Source organism: Nipponia nippon, unplaced genomic scaffold (assembly GCF_047370975.1).
Source record: "Nipponia nippon isolate SJK-2023a ecotype South Korea unplaced genomic scaffold, ASM4737097v1 scaffold_4, whole genome shotgun sequence".
Classification (NCBI taxonomy): domain Eukaryota; kingdom Metazoa; phylum Chordata; class Aves; order Pelecaniformes; family Threskiornithidae; genus Nipponia; species Nipponia nippon.
Window position 1 is genome coordinate 116,772,873 of NW_028262358.1, and position 23,181 is coordinate 116,796,053.

General features: G+C 36.3%; 1 protein-coding gene across 1 annotated transcript in view; it reads right to left on the reverse strand.

The window, feature by feature from the left end:
* Positions 1-214: 214 nt before the first annotated feature.
* APOB (apolipoprotein B) overlaps positions 215-23,181 on the reverse strand; it is a 38,070-nt gene continuing 15,103 nt past the window's right edge. The window contains exons 17-29 of the mRNA XM_087775026.1: positions 22,844-23,011; positions 21,436-21,647; positions 20,703-20,885; positions 20,357-20,478; positions 19,517-19,727; positions 18,061-18,236; positions 17,739-17,926; positions 17,328-17,473; positions 14,650-15,026; positions 6,138-13,718; positions 5,218-5,332; positions 4,229-4,412; positions 215-3,126 (exon numbers count right to left, since the gene is read on the reverse strand). Of these exons, the coding sequence (XP_087631152.1) occupies positions 1,300-3,126; positions 4,229-4,412; positions 5,218-5,332; positions 6,138-13,718; positions 14,650-15,026; positions 17,328-17,473; positions 17,739-17,926; positions 18,061-18,236; positions 19,517-19,727; positions 20,357-20,478; positions 20,703-20,885; positions 21,436-21,647; positions 22,844-23,011 (11,490 nt within the window). The 3' untranslated portion in view covers positions 215-1,299. The remainder of the gene's footprint in view (positions 3,127-4,228; positions 4,413-5,217; positions 5,333-6,137; positions 13,719-14,649; positions 15,027-17,327; positions 17,474-17,738; positions 17,927-18,060; positions 18,237-19,516; positions 19,728-20,356; positions 20,479-20,702; positions 20,886-21,435; positions 21,648-22,843; positions 23,012-23,181) is intronic.

A 23,181-nucleotide genomic window follows, 5' to 3' on the forward strand; every position in this document is an offset into this window, starting at 1 on the left:
GCATCTTTGTGTGGTGCTGCTCTGTGCCGTATATATGTACCTGCTGCCACAAAACTTACTTGGGTATTTGTAAACTGGTGCTCCATTGCTTCGTGTATGTAACCACTCACACCATGGGATGAAACCAGACTGTTTTCCCATTAATGAACAAGCAACAACCATATTACAGAGTGAACTGATTGTATCAAAACAGACATGTACACAAAACTGCTAGTGTCGTTTGTTAAAGAGTTTATTCTCAAAGAGGCAACATTATTTCAGCCTGAGCACGCCTTTCTCAAGGACCATCTCTATAGTATTCCAACAGCTGAAAATAAACCATAACAGGCCCACACATTTTCCACTCAAAAGTAGTCCTATTTTGTGAGTGAAGTCTTTAACATTATTTAAATTCATCTTTAAACGGAGAATTCATTTAAATGAGGTCTAGGCTTCAGCCTAGGAGACTGAGGGGGAAAGTTTTTGACTCCCGTCATATACAGTGATGTCAGTGAAACTTTGACAGTTAACTAAACTCATGATAAGTAAAAGTTAGACAATTTGATGTGAAATCAGAAATATCATGGGGAAACAGGTAAAAATCCCCCTGTATTTCTGAATCATAAATTAGCCAGTAGAAAGAAAACCCATCTAAAATTCTTGGCATAGTTTTCTGAAAACTGATACATGCATAAATTTATTTTTCTTAACGGAACTTTGGTATTATTATCTGCAGTTTTGCAGGAGTCAGATTTCTATGTATGTTTATATTTCTATGTTCTTTTTCACTTTTTGATGTTATTTCCAGAATTCATTGATTTTTTTCTTCACATTTTTGTACATGCTCTTTTCTTCTTCTTTTTCTCCCAAAATTATCTGTGAAGGTATTTCTATGCTGGGAAATAGATGTGTTTCCAAGTTCTTCTTCAACTGGCTTATGAATGTGACCTTTATCTTAACACCTGTTTATTCTTTGTATTCCATAGCTTTTGTGACTATTTACAATATGTATTGCACATTACTGGCTTGATCCAACATACAGTGAAATCAAAGCAAAGACTTCCCATTGACCTTGACAATTGTTGGATTGAGCCCTATGGTCCAAGTAGAAGTAGCTGTAATGAATGACACAAAAATGTAATAAAGAACTCATTTATTGGCTTATTAAGCTTATCAAAATAACCTAGTGTAGATTATTCAGTTTTCATTTACAAATTCAGATTCAAACAGTATCTACCTGAAGCTCCAGTATGCTAATTGCTGTTATTTTTAAATACATTCTGGTACAAACTTATTACTTCTCCTCTTCTGCATGTCCATTCAGGTCTTCATGCGCTGCTGTATATTTTCCATAATCTGCTGAAGACTCAGTTGCTCAGTGGCAAGTTGTTCATCAATGAATCTTTGCATTTCTTCCCATTTCCTGGAGCCTTGCTCAATGCCTTGCTGAATCAGTGTGTGTGTTAGTTCCACTTTTTTTCTGAGTGCCTCTCTACTTTTTTGGGGCATTTGGTAAAAGGACTGCAGGTCAAAAGGCTTGGGCACATCTATTCTAAGCTCTCCTTGACGAACAGCTATATATGGCTTTATGCTCTCAGCTGTTATTTGCTCAAACCAATGAAGAAGCTCTGAGATATATTGCAGGAATGCAGAGTAATTTTCTATAGTTAGATCAATTAACCTCTTGGCCTCACTGATTAGCTTTTCTTGGGAATGACCAAGCCGCCCATATATCTCCTGGAGTTTTTCTTTGACTTGCTTGTTATGTTCATCGATTTTCCTCTTCGCAGCTGCAGACCAATATCGGATTTTTTCCTGAGCAGCAGATGAGAGCTCCATGGCCTTCTGTTTTCCTTTTCCTTCAACATCAGTTATAAGGTCATAATATTCCTGGCTGTAGTTTTCCACCAATTCCCTTACTTGGTCTGTCAGGCGTGTAACTGAGTCAGCAAGATCTCCAACATACTTGTTGTGCCAATCCACTAGTGTATCTATTAGATTCTTCAGCCATCCTAGTACCTTGTCTTCCACCTCATAGTATTTCACTGACCATCCAAGTGCAGTTGGATCAAAATATTCCTCCCGCAATGCCTTTACATAGAGGAGCATCTGGCGCAGCTTTTCTGAAAGGTCCTGGAATGTTTTCTGGCTAAAATCTTTCAACTGAGAAATGTATTTTTTAACATCTTCTGCCAAGGATCTCAGTTTCTCTGCATAGTCTGAAGCCATTGCATCTCTGTAGAGCTGTTGCGTTTGGACTTTGATGTCTTCGAAATTTTTGGATTGCAAGCTTCTAACCATTTCTTGTACCTTCTGAAAAACTTGTTGCACTACTTGTTTCAGTTGTTTAAGCCTTCCTGCGAAGTCAGCTTCCTGGAGAGTAGCAAATGTCTGCCTGATTTTTTTCTGCAGATGTTTCAGCATTTCTTTAATTTGATCAAGTACATTACGACCTCTAAGAATTGTTTCAGAAGCAGGAACTTTGACTTCCAGCTCATTGATAGCTGCAATCAAAGCATCAAAGTACTCCTGAAGTTTTGAAAGGCATAAATCAGCACTTTTTGCTACCTTCTCTGTAGTCATAAGGTATATTTCTTCACCAGTGTACTTTTCAGACAGCCCAGGGACCTGGAATTTTGTGGTCTTCAGGAATTCAATGGCTGAGTCAATTAGGTGTTTTATTCTCTTGTGGTACTCTTCTATTATGTCAATTGTAGCATCCAAAAGCTTTGCTTTTATTCTTTGATAGTCAAACTGTTCGGCTTGATCTGCTGCTTCTTGATACAGTTGTTTAGCTTTGACCTTCATCTCCTGATATTTGCCAGAGGCCTCATTGGCAGCTGTGCGAAGCTGAGCATCTATTTGATCTATTTGTTTTACAGCAAATGAGTATGCTTTGTCAGCATTATTCTGCATGGCATTCTTCATCTTTAAGGTGGCAGCACTAATTTCAAGTCCCATATGCTCTTTATGATACCGATTAACATACCTATAGACTGCATTTGTCATTTTAGGTACTTTTTCATTTAGACCCAACAGCAAGTCTTTGGCAGCATCCTCTTTCCAGTTGAACTTCATTTGAATCAGGTCAGATTTCTTGAAGGATATCTCACTTTTTAATATGTCAATGTCCTTCTGAGGAGCAGACTGAAAATATAGAACAGGATAAGAAAAAGGTAGCTTGTATATAAAACAAATCCGATATTATTTATGAGTGTATTTCAACATTCTCATTTTGCATCTTTAATTTTATTATATATCAGGACAAATACACTACAATTTTTTGTCTACTTTGCTCTCATCTTGAAACATCATTTTGGAAGAAATTATATTGTATCAAGCTACTTTGTGCCTCTTCAAACAGCAGGACCAGAACATAACTTAGTCTGGTCTTTTTTTAAATTTGACTGAAAATAAGATTTTTCCTTCCTTTGTATTAAATGCCTATCATGTCTCATAAAGCATGTGAATTACTTGGGAAAATGAGCCTTCTACTCATTCTTGAAATCATTTAAAGTTAATTCAAAAAGCATTTTCTTCATATGAAAATATTAGAGGATTTCATTTTGCAATCATTTAAATCAATGAGACAATTTAGAGAGTTACCCAGAGTAATTAAAGATCCTCAAATAAGAATCTATTTACATAAACACATTTTCCAGTTTTCAGTAGTAAATAGTGAATTATGAGTTGCTTGTAATTCCTAAATTAGTATATCATTTTGGAAAGTAAGATTTTAAGTTTGAAATTGTAGTATGCCAATAATAATACCACGTTTTGTTAGCAAATCTAGTACGGTTTTTAATTCTCATAATGTATTGTGACATTAATGGATTAAAAAAGACACTCTACAGATGTTCTGACCTCGTCCAGTGGCCTAATTCCTATAATGGTCACTTCTGTAGTAATTATAAGTAGCCTGATGGGTATACATTAAACATGATGGGTGGCTTATCTAAAACTGGCTTTGTACTTTCTTCACTTTCAGTGGGCCTGTCTTCTTGATCATAGGAGAGGGCAAAATTAACTGTGTGGAGGAGCTGAAACAGCCTCTTCACACAGATGCTACTTTTAGTATTGGAAAGGCCAGTGTAGGAAACAAAAACTTTAATTACTGATAATATATTTTTTCTTTGGACAAAGGGTGGTTAATTTATGTCTTAACATAAACATACACAAACTTTAAAAGGGAACTTTTCCTCTGACCATACCCAACCTTTTTGCTTTTTATTGCTCATATCAAGCTTACCCGAGTTCGGTAGTAAACTTTTCCCGTGAGAATGTCAGTGTCCATTTCAATGACATAGCCCAAGGTCCCAGCAGAGGGTGAAGATACTGAGCCGGAGAAGCTCCTGTCAGTGTTTTGATAACGCATATGAACGTCTGTAAAAGTTGGGCTGATGATGTCTAGTGATGCAGTGTTGTCCATGACTCTACAACAACAGTGAATACACAGCTATGAAGGAATGCACAAAGCACAAGCTCAACGCAGTATGTCTAAATACAATATCACCTATTATTTTATATATATATGTATGTAAAAAATGCCTTTGTCATGAAAAGAAAATGTAGGGTCTTACTATGCACATTTCTTAGGATTTAGCCTAACACATTCAAAACTTCATGTCACTCCAATTTTCCTGTTTTAGATAAAACTATATTGAGCTCTGTCGAGAATTTTCATTAAATTAGGGCAGCAAAACAAGACCTGTAGCTGTACCACTGTCAGCTTTCTACACACTTCTACAAGCTGACTGCAATTTTTTCCACCAACACAGGTATAGGCAGTAGTTTTTATCTGCATTTGTACTTGCCTTCACAGACTCCGTTCCTTGGATATATTTCAACACAAGACTTGCAGAGCAAAACAGGCAGTTAGTACTGCTACTTGTGAATAAAAATTACTCTTTAATGGCTTATGGTGAAGAGGGAACCAGTAAAAAAAAACCCCTTATGTTGATGGTCAGATCTAGAACTGCCCTGATTATAAAATACTGTGTTTGTATCTCAACAGTTTTATAAAATGGGGCTGCTGAGAAAAGCTTTTCTAGAAATGCTGAGTGGGACCAGCTTTCCAGCTATCTCAAGAGGGAAAAAGGCACAACCAATAATGGCAGGGTAGCTACACAGGTTCTTATTAATTACTGCAAAGCACTCTAGGACATTAGAGATCAAAGCAACAATACATCATTGGCAATTTTGTCTATTATAAATTATAGTATTAGAGTAAATCTTCACCTAATTCCTGAAACAGTAAGATCTTCCTTGTAGTTTGCACTCATGTCACGATGTGAAAAGCTGCCAGTTGTCTTCATAACAAACATGCCTTCTTCATATTTGTAGTTTGAAACAACTGTGGAAAAGATTTCAAATATGTGTATTTCCAGAACTTAGCAGCAAGCAATACAAAATACATACCCAGCTGTATGTTAGATGGCCAGTAGTGTTTCAGTAGTATGTAAAATTATGCATCAAGAAACTGAATGCCCATAATGCCCCAAATAAAAAGATATGAAAATATTTGTTCAACTGGAGTATTTTAAAATTCAATTTTTCTCTATATTTAGAACAACATGGATATAACATTTTGCATTCATGCAGATCATAAATGGGGATTCTAATTTCTTGAGAATTTAGAACTTTATTCTGATGTATATTTTTAGTATTATTATAAAGTCTAGAACTCAATGCTATATGGGACTCCAGAGTTTTCTGAGTTGAAATAATTTTTGAAATCAAATATGCTTAGTTCCTAGGGAAAAGGATGGGTATTTCTTTATCTGAACTGAATCAGATAAAAAGTCATCCTGCCTTCTCTCCTTTACATGCATTATCATAAGTAATGGGGGAATGTTATGTTGTTCACAATTTAAAGTAAGAAACTGCTACACAGAAGAGATCTTTTCCATTTTTTTTTTTCACAGTATGCCATTAGTTTTACATATGTCTAGTCATTATCCTCCAGGGTGACTGACTGAGATTCTGATAATAATTTATGAAAAAATGCTGCTGATAATGAAAGAAGTATAATCTAATGTCAATGATAAATAGACAGCAACACCTTCACAAGCAAAGTTCTGGAAAAAAAAAATCTGAAAAAAAACCAGTATACAGTATTTCCCCCAAAATTGTGGCATATAGAATTTTAGTGATCTTACCATTCAAGTCATATTCCAGGAACTGCAATGTTGAGCTGCAGGTAGAGTCAATGGACTGTTCGAAAGAGTCCTTTTTGTTTGTTAAGTCTGTTCTCCAGGTGACATTGTACAAAGGGGAAGCAACTTTGAAAGATCCAGTCAAGGCACCAAATGATGGGATGTAAATTCCAGCAGGCAAGGATATTTTGAGAGGGGGAATCTCAATTTTCTGTTCAGGAATCGTAATTGTAGGCAGATCAAAATCTGCAATCTTATTAGCTACTTCATCCAGATCTACATGGAAACTGCCAAGAGAAATACTCTTTGGAAGAGTGAATTGAGACACAGTTATTTGGTATTCAGGTATTGTCACCTCAAAATATGGTATTTTATATTCTTCTAATGTAATATAATTGGCTCCTACACCCACTTTAGGGAATCCTAGTTTTGGCAGTGTGGGTAAACTGACATCAAATGGCATTGTGTTCAGTGTCTGTGGAATTTTTATGTTGCGCAAGTCAACGGTATATGCTGGGACGTGGAGAGTGGTGAAAGGAACTCTGAACTCTGGAGTGCTGAAAACAGGGCTTGGAGCCTTTAAGTGTAACTCAGGAATACTGAAAGTGAAGCCATCAGTCAGCTTATTCACAGGTATGGGGAAAAAGTAACCATCGTCACTCTTTGTGTACATGAGGGATGCTGAACCATTTAAGTACTGTTTTCTGTCAGCACTGGTAGTGACGTCCAACTTCAAGATATCCCATAAGCTCTTCTCAGCAATTGGACACTTGATGTTTTTGAGGAAGTCCATATATCCTTCCAAAGATCCAGAAATATCAAACTTTGCCTTTGATTTTTCATTTGATAACTCCATATCATGACTGAGAGATAATGACTGAATTTGGCCTTCACCCTTCCAGCCAACTTTCTGGTTTGCAGTACTGATTTTCACTGTGACAACTTGATTAACTGAGGCTGTGTCCAGGAAGGAATTTGGCTGAGTGGCTTGAATCTGAAGAGCTGCTGATATACCCCAAGGAGCCAGCTCTAAGGTTGCTTTGCATCTCTGAGACCCTGTTGTCGTGAAAAGAGGTGTATATCGTGCATAGTTATTCCCATTGTGCTCCCAGACTGCATAAACACGACGGGTAGATGCTTCAACTGCAAGTATTTCTTTCATTTCACTGTTCCAGAGTCCATCTGCTTTGGAGTGGGCCTCAAGCTTGACAGATGACCGAGCTCCATTAGCATTCAGATAGGCGTTTGCCTCATGGTCTAGACTTCCAGAAAATGCATTTCCAGTGTAAAATACTCCATCAATATCCCCATTTGTAGAAGTTTCTACTGATATGTAAGATGTAAGGCTCTCCAAAGCAAGTTTGTGAGTAACTCCTCCCTTAGCACTTGTGCCATATTTAGGAGTATTAAAATCATACATTAATTTTAGCCCTGAGGAAAGAGTGGGTTTGGACTTAGTATTTCCAGAAAGTTCTTGGCTGAAATTCATTTTTAAAACTGGTGTGTTGATTTCTGCGTTTGTTGCCACTGAAGCTTCCATGTTCCTCTTTGTGAGACTAATAGTGCTGTCATGATTTCCTCCTAGAAATTTGTTATTACTCAGGGACAACGCAGTGGCCAGCTTCAAACCCCTTTTTCTTGTCAAACTTGTTGAACCATCCAGCTTAAATTGCAGTGCATCAATGACAGAAGAGGATGAGACACTGAGTTGCCCAGCAATATCTGACTGATTGAACAGCCCAGCATTTGCAGTTAAAGTGATCACACTGGATTTAAATGAGAAGTCGTAAGAAATGTTTCCCATGGCAGGAATTAAGATGTGGTTTGATGGGCTGTTGATTCTGAATCTAGGCAGCTTTAGAGTGCGTAGATCCTGTGGGACATGAAGGACTGGAAGCTCCAGAGAAGGTAAGACTAGTGTGTAAGATGGTACTGAAAAGCCAATAAATGGGACTGTGAATCCTGTTGTACTTATTTCTTTTGGGAGCATGTAACCAAAGGCTGGCATCTCAGCAGTAAAAGGAGAAACCTCAATATTCACAATTGGAATTGTGTAGCCTGGAATCCTGAAGGTCCGCGGTAGTTTGTTCAGTGATGTCTGTATTCTGTATTTGTCAAATTTTGTTTTGGCTTCATTATATGACCTTGTGAGAAAATCTAAAGCAGTGTTTCTTCCTCTCTCAAAATGCTTGTTGAAGAAAATGATGTATTTATTAAGTGCTTCATGCACTGTTGCTAAAGGAAGTGGGATTACATGCATGTCTTTGTTTTTGTCATACCGAGCATTCAAATTTAAATCAAAGGATTGTCTTGTTGTCTTCAATAAATCCTTCAGGCCTACTTGTTCCCACAGTGAATAATCTTTTACCTGAGGAGTTTTGATTCCAGTGTAGGGAACCTGAAGTTGAGGAATGGTTAGAGGAATATTTAGGAAGTCCAGGTTGGCATCTCCATTCATTTCGACATGAGCTTCAATTCTGTCATCATTGTTGCCAGCAGACATATTATGGGAATATCTGTACTGATTGAACCTGCCAGTAGCTTGCCAGCTGACCTGCTGAACAGAGGAACTGAGTGCAAAACCATAGTTATTCAAGAAGTCAATTTTGCCAGTCAGTTTCATTGGGAAGCTGATTTTCACATTTCCATCATTGTTTGTCAACAGACGAATTTCAAAAGGCTGTGCCAAGAAGAAAACCTCATTATTTACAGTTCCAGTAATCCGTCCATTGAGCCGAGCATTGTGAGAGCCTGTTAATTCTACTTTCATTCCTCCAAGCTGACCTGTGCCTTTTACATTCAGAATACTACGTCCCACACGCTGTGACTCAATTTCAGACTGAATCTGAACTGTCGCATAATTTAGGAAACCACATTCATATCTCATAGCTTGGTTGACTTTCAGGTACTTATCATTTATTCTGTTGTTGGCTGAAAATGTAATAATGGGGCCCTCAACCCTGAAAGTGGCATGTGAATCATGAGTGCCTTCATCGGAGAAATTAGGAGAAGCCCATTTCCAGTTTCCTTTACCAGTGGAGGTAAATGATATGTGTCCTGCTTCTACCTCTGTTGTCATGTTATTGACCAGATCAGCCTGGCTGGAGAAATCAGCTTGTGGAATATTCAGTCTGTGGGAATATGCCATTCCACTCTGCATCCAAATTCTTCTTTGCAGCTTGACCATTAAATTATTCTGTAGTTCTATTGAATTTTTCGTTGTATAGAAGTTTGCTCTAGTTTCAGCTTCACCTTCTACTGAAGTCCCTAAAAATACCACTTCATTGGTGTGATCAACTTTAAGGAACCTGTGGTTGACCTTCATGGAATTTTTAAGGTTCAGCTGCTTCATCTCAGGGGCCAAGAGACGTGAATCTGCAATAACACTAAAAACTAGGAAGTCTAATTTGGACGTTGTTTGAGCTGAAAGGGAGGTCACAAATTCTGGACTGTTTGCAGATGTTGTAGTATTATGAACCTCAGCTTTTGTAGTCAGTGTGAAGAACGGAGAGGTGACTCTGAAAGCACCAGACAATTTGCCAAATGTAGGGACAGTCACAGTATGTGGGATTCGTGGAAGCTGGAACTCTGGTATCTTCATGTTAGGAATCTGGAGCTCATTTAGATTTAGCTTTGGAATCAATAATTCTGGTATTTGAAACTGAGGCATTTGTATATCTGGGAAAGAGATGTCAGAAAAAGGCATATCTCTCATCTTCAGATCTTTAAAATAGAAATCAATTGCTGGCAACTGAAATTCACCAGACATGAGTTTGTCTATTGTTCTCACAATCTGAAGTTTAATCTCTTTCAAGTCAATTGTATAGGAAGGAACTTTAAAGGTATTTAGAACTGTAAATTCTGGGGTAGTAAATTTCATTGGGATTTTCATGTCCTTTAGTCTCTTAATATTTATCTCATAGGAGGGGATATGTAGATCAGTCAGTGGAACAATGAAGTCTGGTGTTCGAAATGTGGCTTCCCGAAGACTTCGGAGACTAACCTCAAAGGCAGGTATAGTGACTATAATAGTTCTGATTTCAGGGACTTTAAATCCTGTTTCAACAAACTGGTTTAAATTTTCAGCCCAATTTTTTAGATCATACTTTTCAGCCAAAGCAACGATTTTCTTAAAAGCTGTGTTCCACTGGTCAGAAATGTATACGACAGCAGAATTATAGAATTGGCTTATCTTCTGAAGATACCACTGGAATTCCTGGGAAATATCCATTTCAGAAATCCTCTCTCGCAGGTCTTCCAAATGTTCATTTACCTTGGCTTTCAGATTAGCAAATGTTGTTGAGTTTATGAGCTCCCTGAACCAGTTAATTATTGCAGCAAGCTTGGTGTCCCTTAGTTGTTCCATGTATTTTGAAATCACAGCTCTAAAATCTCTCATGTACTGTTTCAGCGCTTCTGCTTTCTGTGGAAGTTCTAGATTTCTGAGTTCCTTATTTATTTTCTGCGTCATTTCTTGGATTTTGTTATTTGTGTCATCAACAAACTGGTTATAGTCAAAAGACTTGAGCTTTTTAATAATCATGTCAAGGAACTTGTTGACTTCCTTTATCATCATTTCATAATCAAAGGTTTGCACTTTCTTCACAGCATCATCAATAAAAGCAATAACTTTATCAAAGCATGACTTCACATCAATATTTTTCAGGTAGACAGTCAGTTTCTGGACAGTTTCTTTTATTCTGTACTGGTTAAGCAGTTCTGTCATTCTGTCCATTAAAAAATATACCTGCTTATCAATTTCGTATTTTACAATCAGTTTGTGCATATGACCTCGGAAAGCACTGATCTTCTCAGACACTTCATACTCCTCCATCCAATTTAGAATAAAGTCTTTGATTTGTTCAAGAACTTCATTAATTTTTTCAATTGGTAATGAACGCTTCAATTTTTCTAAAACTTCTTTAGCATCAAACAGTTTAATCTGCTGTTTCAAATTTTCTGCAATGCGTCTGACATCAATACTCTGAATCTGAATTTTGAGTTTTTCTAGGTTTTCCTGTATCCTAGCTGTAATCTTGTATTCATCATCTACATTTTTAATCCAAGCCAAAGTGCTGCTTCCAATTTTGCTAGGATAATACTGGTAAAAAAAAAATTGCAATTTTTGAATAGTGTCAACTATAGTCATTCTTACCTTATATTTGTTATCTAGAGCTGTTATTGTTTCAACTATTTGGTCAAGAAGCTGTGCAATAAGTGCTTTAATGTCATACTGCTCATAATGATCTTTGATGTATTGCTCAATTTGTATCAGATAGACCTGCAGCTGAGACAGTATTTCTTGAAGATTGTCCATGGCTTTTTCCAGCATAATTTGGAGATCATCAGATGTTATTCTGTAGTCCTTTGTGAAAGCAACCAAATTATTTTTCATGCTGCTAACTCTGCCTTTCATATCTAATTTGTCCATGTAATCATTAATGTGCTGTGGGAGTTTATCCAAAGCTGCCTTGTATTTTCTTATATGTTGTTCTATGCTAATGTTCTTCAGGTAACTTTGTATGGCCTGCAGTGTGGATAGAATGGTGCCTCTGATTTGTTCAAAGTAAACTGGCAAATGTTCCAAGAATGGTAGGTTAATAACATGCATATCTTTATTTTTGTCATACTTCACAGAGCCAGAGATGCTGAATTCTTGAGGCTCTGACACACTGCTCCTGAGGCCCAACAGATCAATTAAATTAACTTCTTCAGATGTGAATGGTAGTATGACCGGTGTATCCATTACAGAGAGATCTGCTAAAGCTCTTCCACTAAGTTCCACACCAGTCTTTTCTGCATCATTGTAAGCACTAAGGTCTTGTAAATATACATTATTGTTTAGCTGACTTTTCAATTTCCAAGCACTTGACTGCTCTGATGGAGTAAAAAGCATATGAACTTTGTTATCAAGCAGAGTAGTGTACCTTCCTCTAGACTTCAAGCTATGACTGGTAGATCCTCTGTAATCATGGGAGAAAGTGAAAGCAAGAGGCTCTGCTTTAAACAGAAATTTGCTGTAAAGGTCTCCTGTGTGTTCACCCATAGCAATCAGCTTTCCATTACCATTGGTATGTATGTCAGCAGTGATAGCAAATGGGGCCATAGTGGAACGCAGAGCATTGCTGAAACGGAGAGATTTGGAATCACAGTTTGTGTTCATAGTAACTGAGGAAGCAAGTCCTGCCACGTTCAGATTAACTCTGTGACTCACTGCTGCACCTTGAACATTTGCGACTGTATCTGTTTTAAAGTTTGCAGCTAGATCAGCATATGTAATGGTGTAAGTATGCCTTATTTCATCTGCTCCATAGGCTCCTCTGACATTGCCACCCAAGTTTAGCTTCAGAGGCTCGAGAAGCAGTTCTGCTTTGTTGGAAAGTTCTGTTTTAGTGTATTTAATATTATTGCTCAGTTTAGCTGTAAGTGAGCTAGGCTGCAGTTGTAGGTCAAAAACATGTTTGTGGAACTTGTCAAAGCTGAAGCTGTTGTCTAACTTCGAAGCAAATGTTAAGGATAAGCCAGGAATATTCAAGTCATTTGTGTACTCCAACTTAATCTCTTTGAATGATCCTTGCAAATTATTTGAAAACTTGAGTCCTTCTCTATTAACTCTGAAGTTTAAAACATGTTTGTTGTCCATACCCAGAACTGTACTCTGATATTCACTTCCCAGAGTTATTTCCGTCAGGCTCACTCTTCCACCTAGACTGAATTTTGCATTGTTTTTACCATAGCGCCCAGAAGAGGATAGTGACATGGAGCCTCCAGCAGTATCAAGTTTGGCATTCATTTCACTCTGCATTGTCAATGGACTAAACTGCACATTTGTGGTTGCGCTGCTGGCTAGACCGTACTGATTTACATTGAGTGATGACTTATGTGCAGCTCGATTCCTTTGATCAGTCATAGAGATATCAGTGTTGAAAACAAGATCCTGGGAATTGAGAGAACCTGCAAACAAGGCGTAATACTGGGTTTGCTTGTAAGTGGCTTGGTACTCAGATCGAAGTGCTGCCATCTTCTTTGACAAAATTAATTCAAGCTTATTGACACCTGCAATATGTCGATACCTCCCATTTGTTTCAGAGGTCATTTTCAGCTGGCTGTTTTCATACTTCAGTGAAGCTGTGTTCTTTAATAGTCCGCTTTGTACATCAGAAACTGAAGTAATGGAAAATAAATCATCACTGTATCTGCCGGATATCTGATTGGTAGCCTGAAGGTAAGAAGAATCCAACATCAGATTTGATTTTCCTTCTAAAATCCGCCTCTTTTCATTGTATGAGCTTGACAGAGTGTAAATGCTTCTTGCAATGACAGAAGCCACTTCCAGCTGCCCTTCCATCTTGATGTTATTGATATTCACGTTATTTGTCTTTTCAGAAACAATATCACCAGAAAATGAAAGCTGAGGACCCAGAGTACTGGATGCCATAAGTGATATGGTGTAGTTTGCAACTGGACTAGGTTCATAACTCTTTGTCCTGGCCAACTTAAAAACTGATGTTAAGAGTCTGTGCTTCAGGTGATTTTCATATGCACAGGTGAATCCATTTCTATTATATGATGCTTCTCCAGAACCTGAAATAGGAAAAAGGAAACAAAAGATAACAGTGTCTTTAAGATTTTGTCTGATGCCGCTAAGCTTTTATGTTACTGCTTGAATTGCAATTACTGTTATTACACCATTTTGCTTTAAATGTCAAAATGTTTTGGTAAATCCTGAATATTTCTGTAAAAATTGTTATTATTTTGATATTTGGGGCTAAAGTTTTGAGCTATGAAAAATTAAATCTCTACACTACTCTACTAAGTATAATTATGTGAAACGACATGAACTTATGTTGTTATTTAAACTTAAATTAAGAAGATGGACTCTCAAGAACAACCCATATCTAACATTCCTGGGTTTTAATGTTTTCTTTATCATGCTTCATTTATGGTGGGGATTTTAGAAAAGACTGAAGTTAGCTTGTCCTTTTGCAATTTGAGAACTCAAACTGCAATTTTAGAGGAACTAACTTAAAAATACCAGTCTTAAGACCTATCCAGTCTGAGTCCAGGATAACTGCTATGTAGTTATGGCAGTATATGGACATATATAAATGATTAAAAAAATAAATATATATATATATAAATAGAGTGAGAAATAAACTGTGGGCATACCCACACATACACTTGCACACCTGATTTTGAAAACACTTGACTTCTCAGATACACAAGTGTTTGTAGAATCATGCCTTCAATTTTGAAGGACTTTTTCTTCAGTGGGGAATATCTAGGAGAATATGGACCCTGAAAGTCTTTATTGAATTAAACTGACTTCACTTTTAGTGCCTGAATAAACAGACTCACATAATATCTTTAAAAACAAAGAGAAAGTGATTTGAGATTATACAACACCTTTCTTTAAATAAGCAACAGGAAAATGAATGTGCTGTACCTGATACATGGAAAATAAAGAAAATTAAAATAGTTTTGCCAACATTGCAGTATTAGCACACATTCTTACCTTTCACACTGTAGGAAAGTAGCTCAAAAACTGAATCAGCATTCGTGGTATAAGTAGTTCTTATGCTGGATGCTTTCTCTGTGGTGCTATTAGCCAAAGTGTATGCTGCCGTCCAGTTGTAATAGTTGCTGTACACATTAGCAGAGACCTCTAAAGTGCCAAGGAGAGGCACACGAAGAGGATAGGATTCTGGAACAGTAAATGTCGGGATTCTGTATTCCTGAGACGGCACACTTATTCCCATTGACTCCATTACCAGAGGAGGTGTTTTAACAGTCTGTGGCACCCTTATGTCATGGGATGATCTTCCACCAAATGGCAATGGGATATTAATTAGAAAACTGTTTTTATTTAAGCTGTATCTGATCCGGCCTTCACTAGAAAATGAAAGTGACTCTGTTAGAAACTGTAAGTTCATGAAGCATATACAGAAATCTTAATGATTCCTACTGTTCCCATGATACCAAGCTTACTTACATGCTTCTATCAATGTGCTGACTGTAGGTTTACAGAGAAATGTAATGATCAGCTATTATTATCAGAATTTTTTAATCACTCATCTATCAGAATTTACTGAAAGTCCTTTCGATATCAGTGAATTCTGTCAATGTTTTTTCCCCTTATTTCATAATCGGGGAGACTCATAGGTCAAGTAGTCCGGAAACACATTCTTTCTGTAAGACCTTGCATTAGAATTCAAAGGTTCCTGATTCTTTTTTCAGAGCTTAACTAACTTTAGCTCACAGGTGGACAATATCATTCAAGGGGCTAAATACACAAGTGTTAAGAATCTTGCATTTGATTTTCTACTCTGAGAATCCAAATCTGCTTTATGAACATTAATGAAAAGATGTATTGGCATGAAAATGATCCTCAAAATGAAGGAATTTGAATGAAAATAGCTGACATACAGGAAAAAAAAATCCTCCAAAAACACTGCCGCACTTGTGCAATGTGGCATGCTGAGTACCAGAAAGAGGTGATTATATTCTTCTTAAAATAAGTGATGTATTCTTATAGAAATGCATGAAAAGTCTTATTAGCATTAGAAGTTGTAAGAACCTAAATCATAAAGAATTTATCTTTCTGATGATAGGCATTTCAAAAGATTTATCCAAATATTCAGCATTTATTTTATTCTGAATAAAATTAAATAAAAATCTAACCATTTGACCAGGAGCTAGGACTGGAAAAAATGGATCATCAGCTAAAAAGCTTGTGGGGAAAAAGTGTCATTATGAAAAGGCAAAACAGGAGGAAACTCAGCCTTAACTTGTGCATGAACAATAAGCTGGCAAAGATGCTTTTCTTGTTTCCCTAACTGGTTTTTTATATTACAAAATCTTATTTATACTTAGAGCTACATCCTAAGATGAAAATTAAGGAAACATTTTTGAAATTTGTTCCTTTACATGAAATGGTTAAAAAAGCAACATCACAGAGCAGTATAAATTCCTATTATTATTATTATTATTATAATGTGCACTGCTGATAAGAACATAGGAGAAAAAACATTTTTTTTTGTGTCAATAATATACAGTTTCATATTACCACAGTGAAAGATAGTACATGGAAAAACAGTGCTGAGAGATAAAATGCAAGACTGTTCTCCATCTGTTTTTGTAATTCAATCTTACACTAGCTTCTGTTGTCCTTTACATTCATTTCAGCCATCAATATTTCCCTAGCTCATGGGAAAACTATACAGACGTTTCTATTTATCACAGCGGTAGCTGTGGATGTATTCTGAAGGTACTACCAAGCAACACTATTCCTTGAATTCTCATGCATAGGCAGAGCAGCAATGTGATATGAACACTCAATGGCAGGAACAATATGTGCTAGCAACTGTAATGAGAGCAAATCGTGGCAGGTGCATTAGCATTTTAAAGTCTAGATCCACTCTGGTTGACTTACAGTCTGATTTCCTAGGAACAGAAAAAATATACTATTTATCTGCCTTCCAGTCTCTCTTTTTGTTTGTCAAACCCTACTTTTCAGAAATTTTTAACATATTGGACGATTTCCATCAAATTTGACAGAAGGATAAAAGCCTCAAGGGTAATTACATTCATGCAAGTTCTGTGAAACTCTCTATTAGGTGGAGGAGATGGGCCCAAAGTAGCACAAGCATTCAGTCCATATGTGTACAACCACAGCAGGTATTGCTTCTGAGCAAGTGACAGATGGAGTCAGACATGGGAAAAGGTCAGGGTACTGTGTATGTGTAGGGGAATGGGAAGAACTGTCCAATTGGACTGCACAGGAAAAAGTAGAGATATTAGGGTTATGGCCAAAGACAAAGAGTCTATAGGGATGCAGGACAGAAATCTATGGGGAAACCTGGCTTCATTAGTTCTGTGGCTTAGAGTAAAGATTGTTGAACACTGTATTTTTCTTCAGTTCTCATTACTGTATAACACAATACTTCAGGATATATTCATATACTGCAGGAGTGACTGCTGTAAAATCAAATCTGTATTAAAGACATGCATCATTTCCTCCATATAATTTCATCTCTCTGGTCTTAAAGTTGTTTATTATGATTCCAGTCTTATGCTAATGTTTACAGCAATTCCATGCTGTTTTAGAAAACAAAGTAAAACAAAATAACACAAAAATATTAACAAATATCTATTTTCAGTTTCCTGTGTGACTATCCTAATTTCTCTCCCTACCTTTTCAGGAAAAGTTCTTCAGGAATGGTGATAACAGGCAGGTTAATTTTCTGAATGTTCAGTTCCTGCAGTCCACTTAGTTTATCTTGCAGAGTCTGGGCATAGGGGACATCTTTTGATGCCTTTTGCAGCCAGGTATTGGTTGCCTGCAATGAGAAGACAGGTTTTTCAAACTAAAGAACAAGTATTAGGACTTTCCAGTAAGTTATCTGAAAGACATTGTAACTATCCATATACTGAGTCCTAGGCATCTGATAAAGTGACGGGTTTGATCAAAGTTGGAAATATACATCTTATTCAATCTGATGAGTGCTTTTACATGTAGTTCCCATTTTGGCTTCCATGGGGGTGGCAAGAATTCACCAGGGCTATGTGGTCAAGCTGTAATATCTGCTGTAGGTTGAAACATACCACGATAAACTGTGACACAATATGTCGCAGTGTCATATCTGTATGAGCCACTTTCCGATCCAGCAGTTCATTGGCATGCTTCTCTAAAGTTTGTGGGTAGTCTGAAAAGTCAACTGGGAAGCCAGAAGACATTTTTTTCACAGCAGCACTGGCACCTGAATTCCACTCTAGCTCAACTTGCTCGGAATCTGAAAATCATGAATTTAAAAGAAAAGGGTAAAATTAGTAATATTCTTATTCTATTTAGGGATATACTATAAACTAATGTAACAAGATGTTTAAATCTATTGGTTGTACACGTGGATCCTGTTTTTGCCCCTACCATATCTGAGAAGAACTCTTTCTGAAATTGAATTTCCATGAATTGTTGCAGCTGAGCTCATCTGAAGGTATACTTTGGTTGGTGAGTAATTGACCAATGCTTCAGTTCTGAGTTCGGTTTGCAGGCGAGGAATAGAAATGGTGCCTCTTAACATTGCCTCTTCCATTCCAGCATACCTGTGAAAGCAAGAAGTAAATGTGAATATAAAACATTTCACTCTACTTTTTCACTTATGTTTCAGGAGCAATTTCAGCATTTAAATATATAGTAAAAACATAACAGGTGTTACAAAAAAACAGATTAAATCAAACTTGTAAACTCTGTTCCAATTCAATGAATGTTTTCAGCTTCTGCCAGTTACTTTGGGATATCTATGATAAATTATTACAAAGTTACTGTGCAGCTACACACAATAATAATTTTGAATTAATTTCATAATACTGAAATGGAGGGAAATATGTACCTGTCTTGGTAAAGTTGTACCTGAACCAAATTCTGAACTCCTTACTCAAGCTGAATTCTCTACTAAGGAAGAGGTTCATGGCTGTGGCCATGAATCACATAGAAACAAAACACTTGACAAAATATATTATGCCACTGGGTTTCATTTTCCTTTATTCACATTTATTTTATATCTCTGTAACTTTGTTGACTTGAGCAAACTTCTAATATTATGTTAGTGCAAATGAAAGGGAATTGAGGTCCCTGACATCTGTCCAAAGCTCCCACTGATATCAGAGGCAATTCTGCATGAACAGCAAAGACAAAGACTCCCCGGGGCACCATCAAGATCACAGAATTCCATGGAAGATTGAGGTTTATTAAAGAATGTGATCAGCTCATTTCACTACGGGCTTGTGAGGCAGACAATTTTAGAAACCCTGGCAGGCTGAACATTTTTGTTAGCTCCCCTGTAGATGTTCCCGGAAATATTCTCATCGTGAAGCGTGGGAATTTTTACAGGAAGCTCTCAGTTATTTTTGGTTTTGTTGCTTATTGAGTGCCATTAGATTTCTTCATGGGGAGATGTAATAACTTTTTTTAGAGCTGAACATATCCAGTAAAAGATAATACCTCTCTGAACAAACCTTGCCTTGTTTATATCCTTGGATTATCACACCTGCAATAACACTAGTACAATGTCATTCTTGTAGTCATGTGTGTGCAAACACGGAAGAACTAGCTCAAGGAACTTGTAATACAAATTATATATATACATATAGTAGGAAAGATCAGTTGGTGTATTAGATGTATTTACTCGATGTATACATGATGGATTACAAATAAAATACTTCAAGGGTTTTCAAAGAAGGTTTGAATGACAAGTTTATGTCTCTCTATATAAGAAATTTCTCCAAAATGGGATAAAATTTCCCAAAATTTTCTACCTTCAATAAAACCTTCAGCTATATTATTCAAAGGTATCTGTAAAAGTCTAAGTGGTTTTCTGAGTTACCTTATCTGTCCAGTAAGAGTAACTTCAGAAATCTTCTTCTTGTTAAAGTCTAAGACAAAGGTATATGCTTTCTTCCCAGGAAGGGATTCATCAGTAATTCTGAAGTTTGCACCAAAGTCAACATCAACATCGGGAATGTGGACATCACTGGTCAAAATCTTCCTGTCTCTGTTGTACCTGAAGGTCAATGTGGCCTCATGCTGCTTTACACCTGGAAAATATAAGGTACTTTGGTTATTCGCAACTATGGAATCTGTTTGGACTTTTCTTAAAAGGGGAATAGAAAAGGATCAACTGGAAATTATATCACCCTGAAGATCTAATGCAACCTTTGATGTGTCTGAGTCAGAAACTGGGTCATATTTTTTCTCCTCATCTTCTAAACACACTGCGGGCTGATCCACTAATCCTATCACTACTTTTGTTACATAAACTTGCCATCCCATAGATTCTCCCTTTGAAAAATTTGCTGTTTATGCCGCTCTTCTCAATTTGTATGCTTTACTTCCATATTTCATCAGGAATGGTATTTTTCTCTTGTTTGTATAGAACCCATTAACTTCTCTTCCTTGTTTCCATGTACCAACATCACACTTTTATTTAAATCATATGGAAGCATTTTTGGGATACAAAATCAGCCTCTGATCATGAAAATCTTGCACTGGGATTGCATACATGAAATGAAATGCAAGTTAAAGTGTTGGCCTGTTTGGGTGTGAAAATAGTATTCTATTTTATACTGTAAAGAATTCTATTATGATTTATTCATACAAATCTTTTTCCCATTAAATGACACAGTTCAAAACTGAGCTAAACCGTATTGCTTTTTCAGACTCTTACCTTCTGCCTGGACAGCAAATTTTAAGGTGTCTATCAGGTCATTTCCCTCTCTCTGCAGGTCATAGTTTGCACTTGCAGAATATTCCTTCACTTCGCCTGTGGACGCTATTTCAACTTCAAATCTAAAGGAGTAAACAAATGTCTTGTAAATAACTATTTTGTCCATGACCACAGACAGAAGAAATCATACAGTTCTCAACAGCTCTCTTTCTGTGCTGCTCCTGCTAGTCTGTTTTTAAAGATTTTTAAAGGTAAGCTTTGTGTGAGAGGGTACTGTAGACACTAAGCCCTAAGAGGGAAGGTTAGTTAATACAAAATAAACATAGTTAAAGCTGATATGACTTACCTGGATTCTCCAGTCAAGGGATAATATGGAGCTGCCTCTGTGGCACTAGCATTAGAGTACAATAATTTGGTGCAGAAATTTAGACCAGCAATGAAAGGCTTGCAAGAAGTCCAGGTTTCTCGGTTCTCAATCAGAGGTGGAATCTCTTCAGTTTTGGCTGGAGACACCAAATGTAGCGTATTGCTGGAACACAAAAGTGAGCCATATATTCTTAGGACAGGTGTTCAGACATTGTCCTATTAACAAGGTTATTTTCTGAATAAAAATCACTTATTAACGTAGGGGCTTAATGAAATAACATTTGGTGGTTAAGTAATTTATTATTATAAGTATTATTATAGACAATTATAATTCTGTGTATTGAGCCATTTACCTTCTCTAAAATTAATGCAAGTAGTTCATTTAAATTCAATTTAAAAATAGGCATTGTTATTATAACAATTTTATGGGAAAGAAAACAAAATAATAGAAATGCTAAGAGTCCTGTTGAAAATTTCAGAAAATAGTGACAAATTAAAGAATCTGTAAGCTATGACTCCCAGTCACCACTTATCTGGGCTATTTGCTTATCTTTCTTACAAAAGAAGTTATCATCTCAGTTTTACAATGTCTGGGATTTTTCTGAACTGAAAATTTCTCCATGCCTGCCCTAGCCTCTCAATTCCATCACAATAAAAACCAAGAAGAGAAGGGAAGAACATAGCCTTGAAAGTTCTCATTCAATTCTCATTACCTGATACTGAGGAGCTTTGTTGGAGTCTTCGGAGCAGGAATGCTGAATTTCAGCTGTCCAGCTTTCATACTAACATGTGCTTCAATTCCAGACTCATGGAATATATTAGAATTCATCTCCACACCACATCTAGCAAATTCAGGCATGTTTATTCCCAGGTGTGTTACAAACTCAATTGCTACTGAAGGTTTAGCAATGAGTTCTGCTTGCATCTATTTAATTAAGACAAAATGGTGTATTTATTTGCCCAATACACTTATTGGTTTTATAAAACAAATGTAATATTCTTGATAATCTAGAAGTAGGTTTTATATAATTGATTTTGTTATTCAAAAAATTTGATTCCCAAGTCACATAAGGAGAGGGACCACCTAAGTGGGAACTGTAATATAACAAATACAGCAAGATGATAACACCAAGGAATCTTACCTACTTTAGTGTAAAAATACTCATGCTTCAGAAAGATTTTGTACTTGGAACTACTTGCATGTATTTTTAAATCTGAAGACAAAAGCCAGTTTTCCATTGTAAAAAAAATAGCAATTTTCAATAAAAATGAGCAAACTATTTGACAAAAAAGAAATGGATCCAAGATTTGAATTTCTCTAAACAGAAAACAGCTTATTTTCAAGGTTTTGGTTTGGCCATTACAGAAAGAAGTGACAGAATGCAAAATTCTGGAAAAGATTCCAAAGGTAACTAAAAGGCAACCAGCACTAAATTTGAGGACTTATTTTTTCACTTTTAGTTAAATTGTGTATATGGTGGAAAATTAAAAGTTTAGGTGAACTGAAACTCTTGAGAAATTTATATAAAATACTGACTAAATTAGAGCAAAGTAGTTATTAAAACTGTATGAAAAGAACAGAAATATTTATTTTTTTTTTTTAAACTGGGTAATTAATTTTGTGTCACCATGCTCTTTAATTGTTACAATTTTAAAATGTTTCCTTTCTGATCAAAAAATGTTTCATTTAACTCAAATTTTAATATTTCTTTTAACTGAAAATCAAAATTTTCACTTTGAATTGGGCACATCAAATTTTTTTATTAACTCTTTGGTTTGAACAGCAAATTCACATGCTGTAACTTTTGTACTGTTCTCATTTGAGAGCAGGGAGAGAGAAATAAACAGAGATTAACAGGATTATTTTTGAAAGAGTGATTAAAACACTTTTAATTTATAAGTTTTGTTATGTCTCATACTTAATTTATTATATGTATTACTTCTTACTTTAATGTAAATGTCATCCACAAATTAACTGGAGACATCTAATAAGTAAGTTGTTTTTCCCATTTCAAGAGTATTTTGTAATCTTTAAAATTCTTCTGGTGTTACAGTTTTATCCCTAAATGAGATTGTAGATTATCATGAGGAGACAAAATATAGACAGCTGTTGAGACTTACGCTTTTTTGATGAAGCTTCACAGCTACTTTGGCCCCAGGTGTCACTATTCCAGACAAGGCAAACTTCAGTTGCAAACCTGCTCCAGTTGGGAGCTCAAACTCGTTGTCCATGAACATGTAGTGGACAAATAAATCCCTGTCAACACCTTTTGAGATGGCTTGTGCAATCTGTAAATCAAACAAGGAAGTGAACACTAACAAATCTACACTTTGGAATACATACATATCGTGATTGTAACTGTATAATCCAAAAATGAATTTTATATAGAGTACAGAATCTAATTTCTACAGATTCCTTGCCTCAAAAAAATGTACTAAAGACTATTTATCAAAATCTC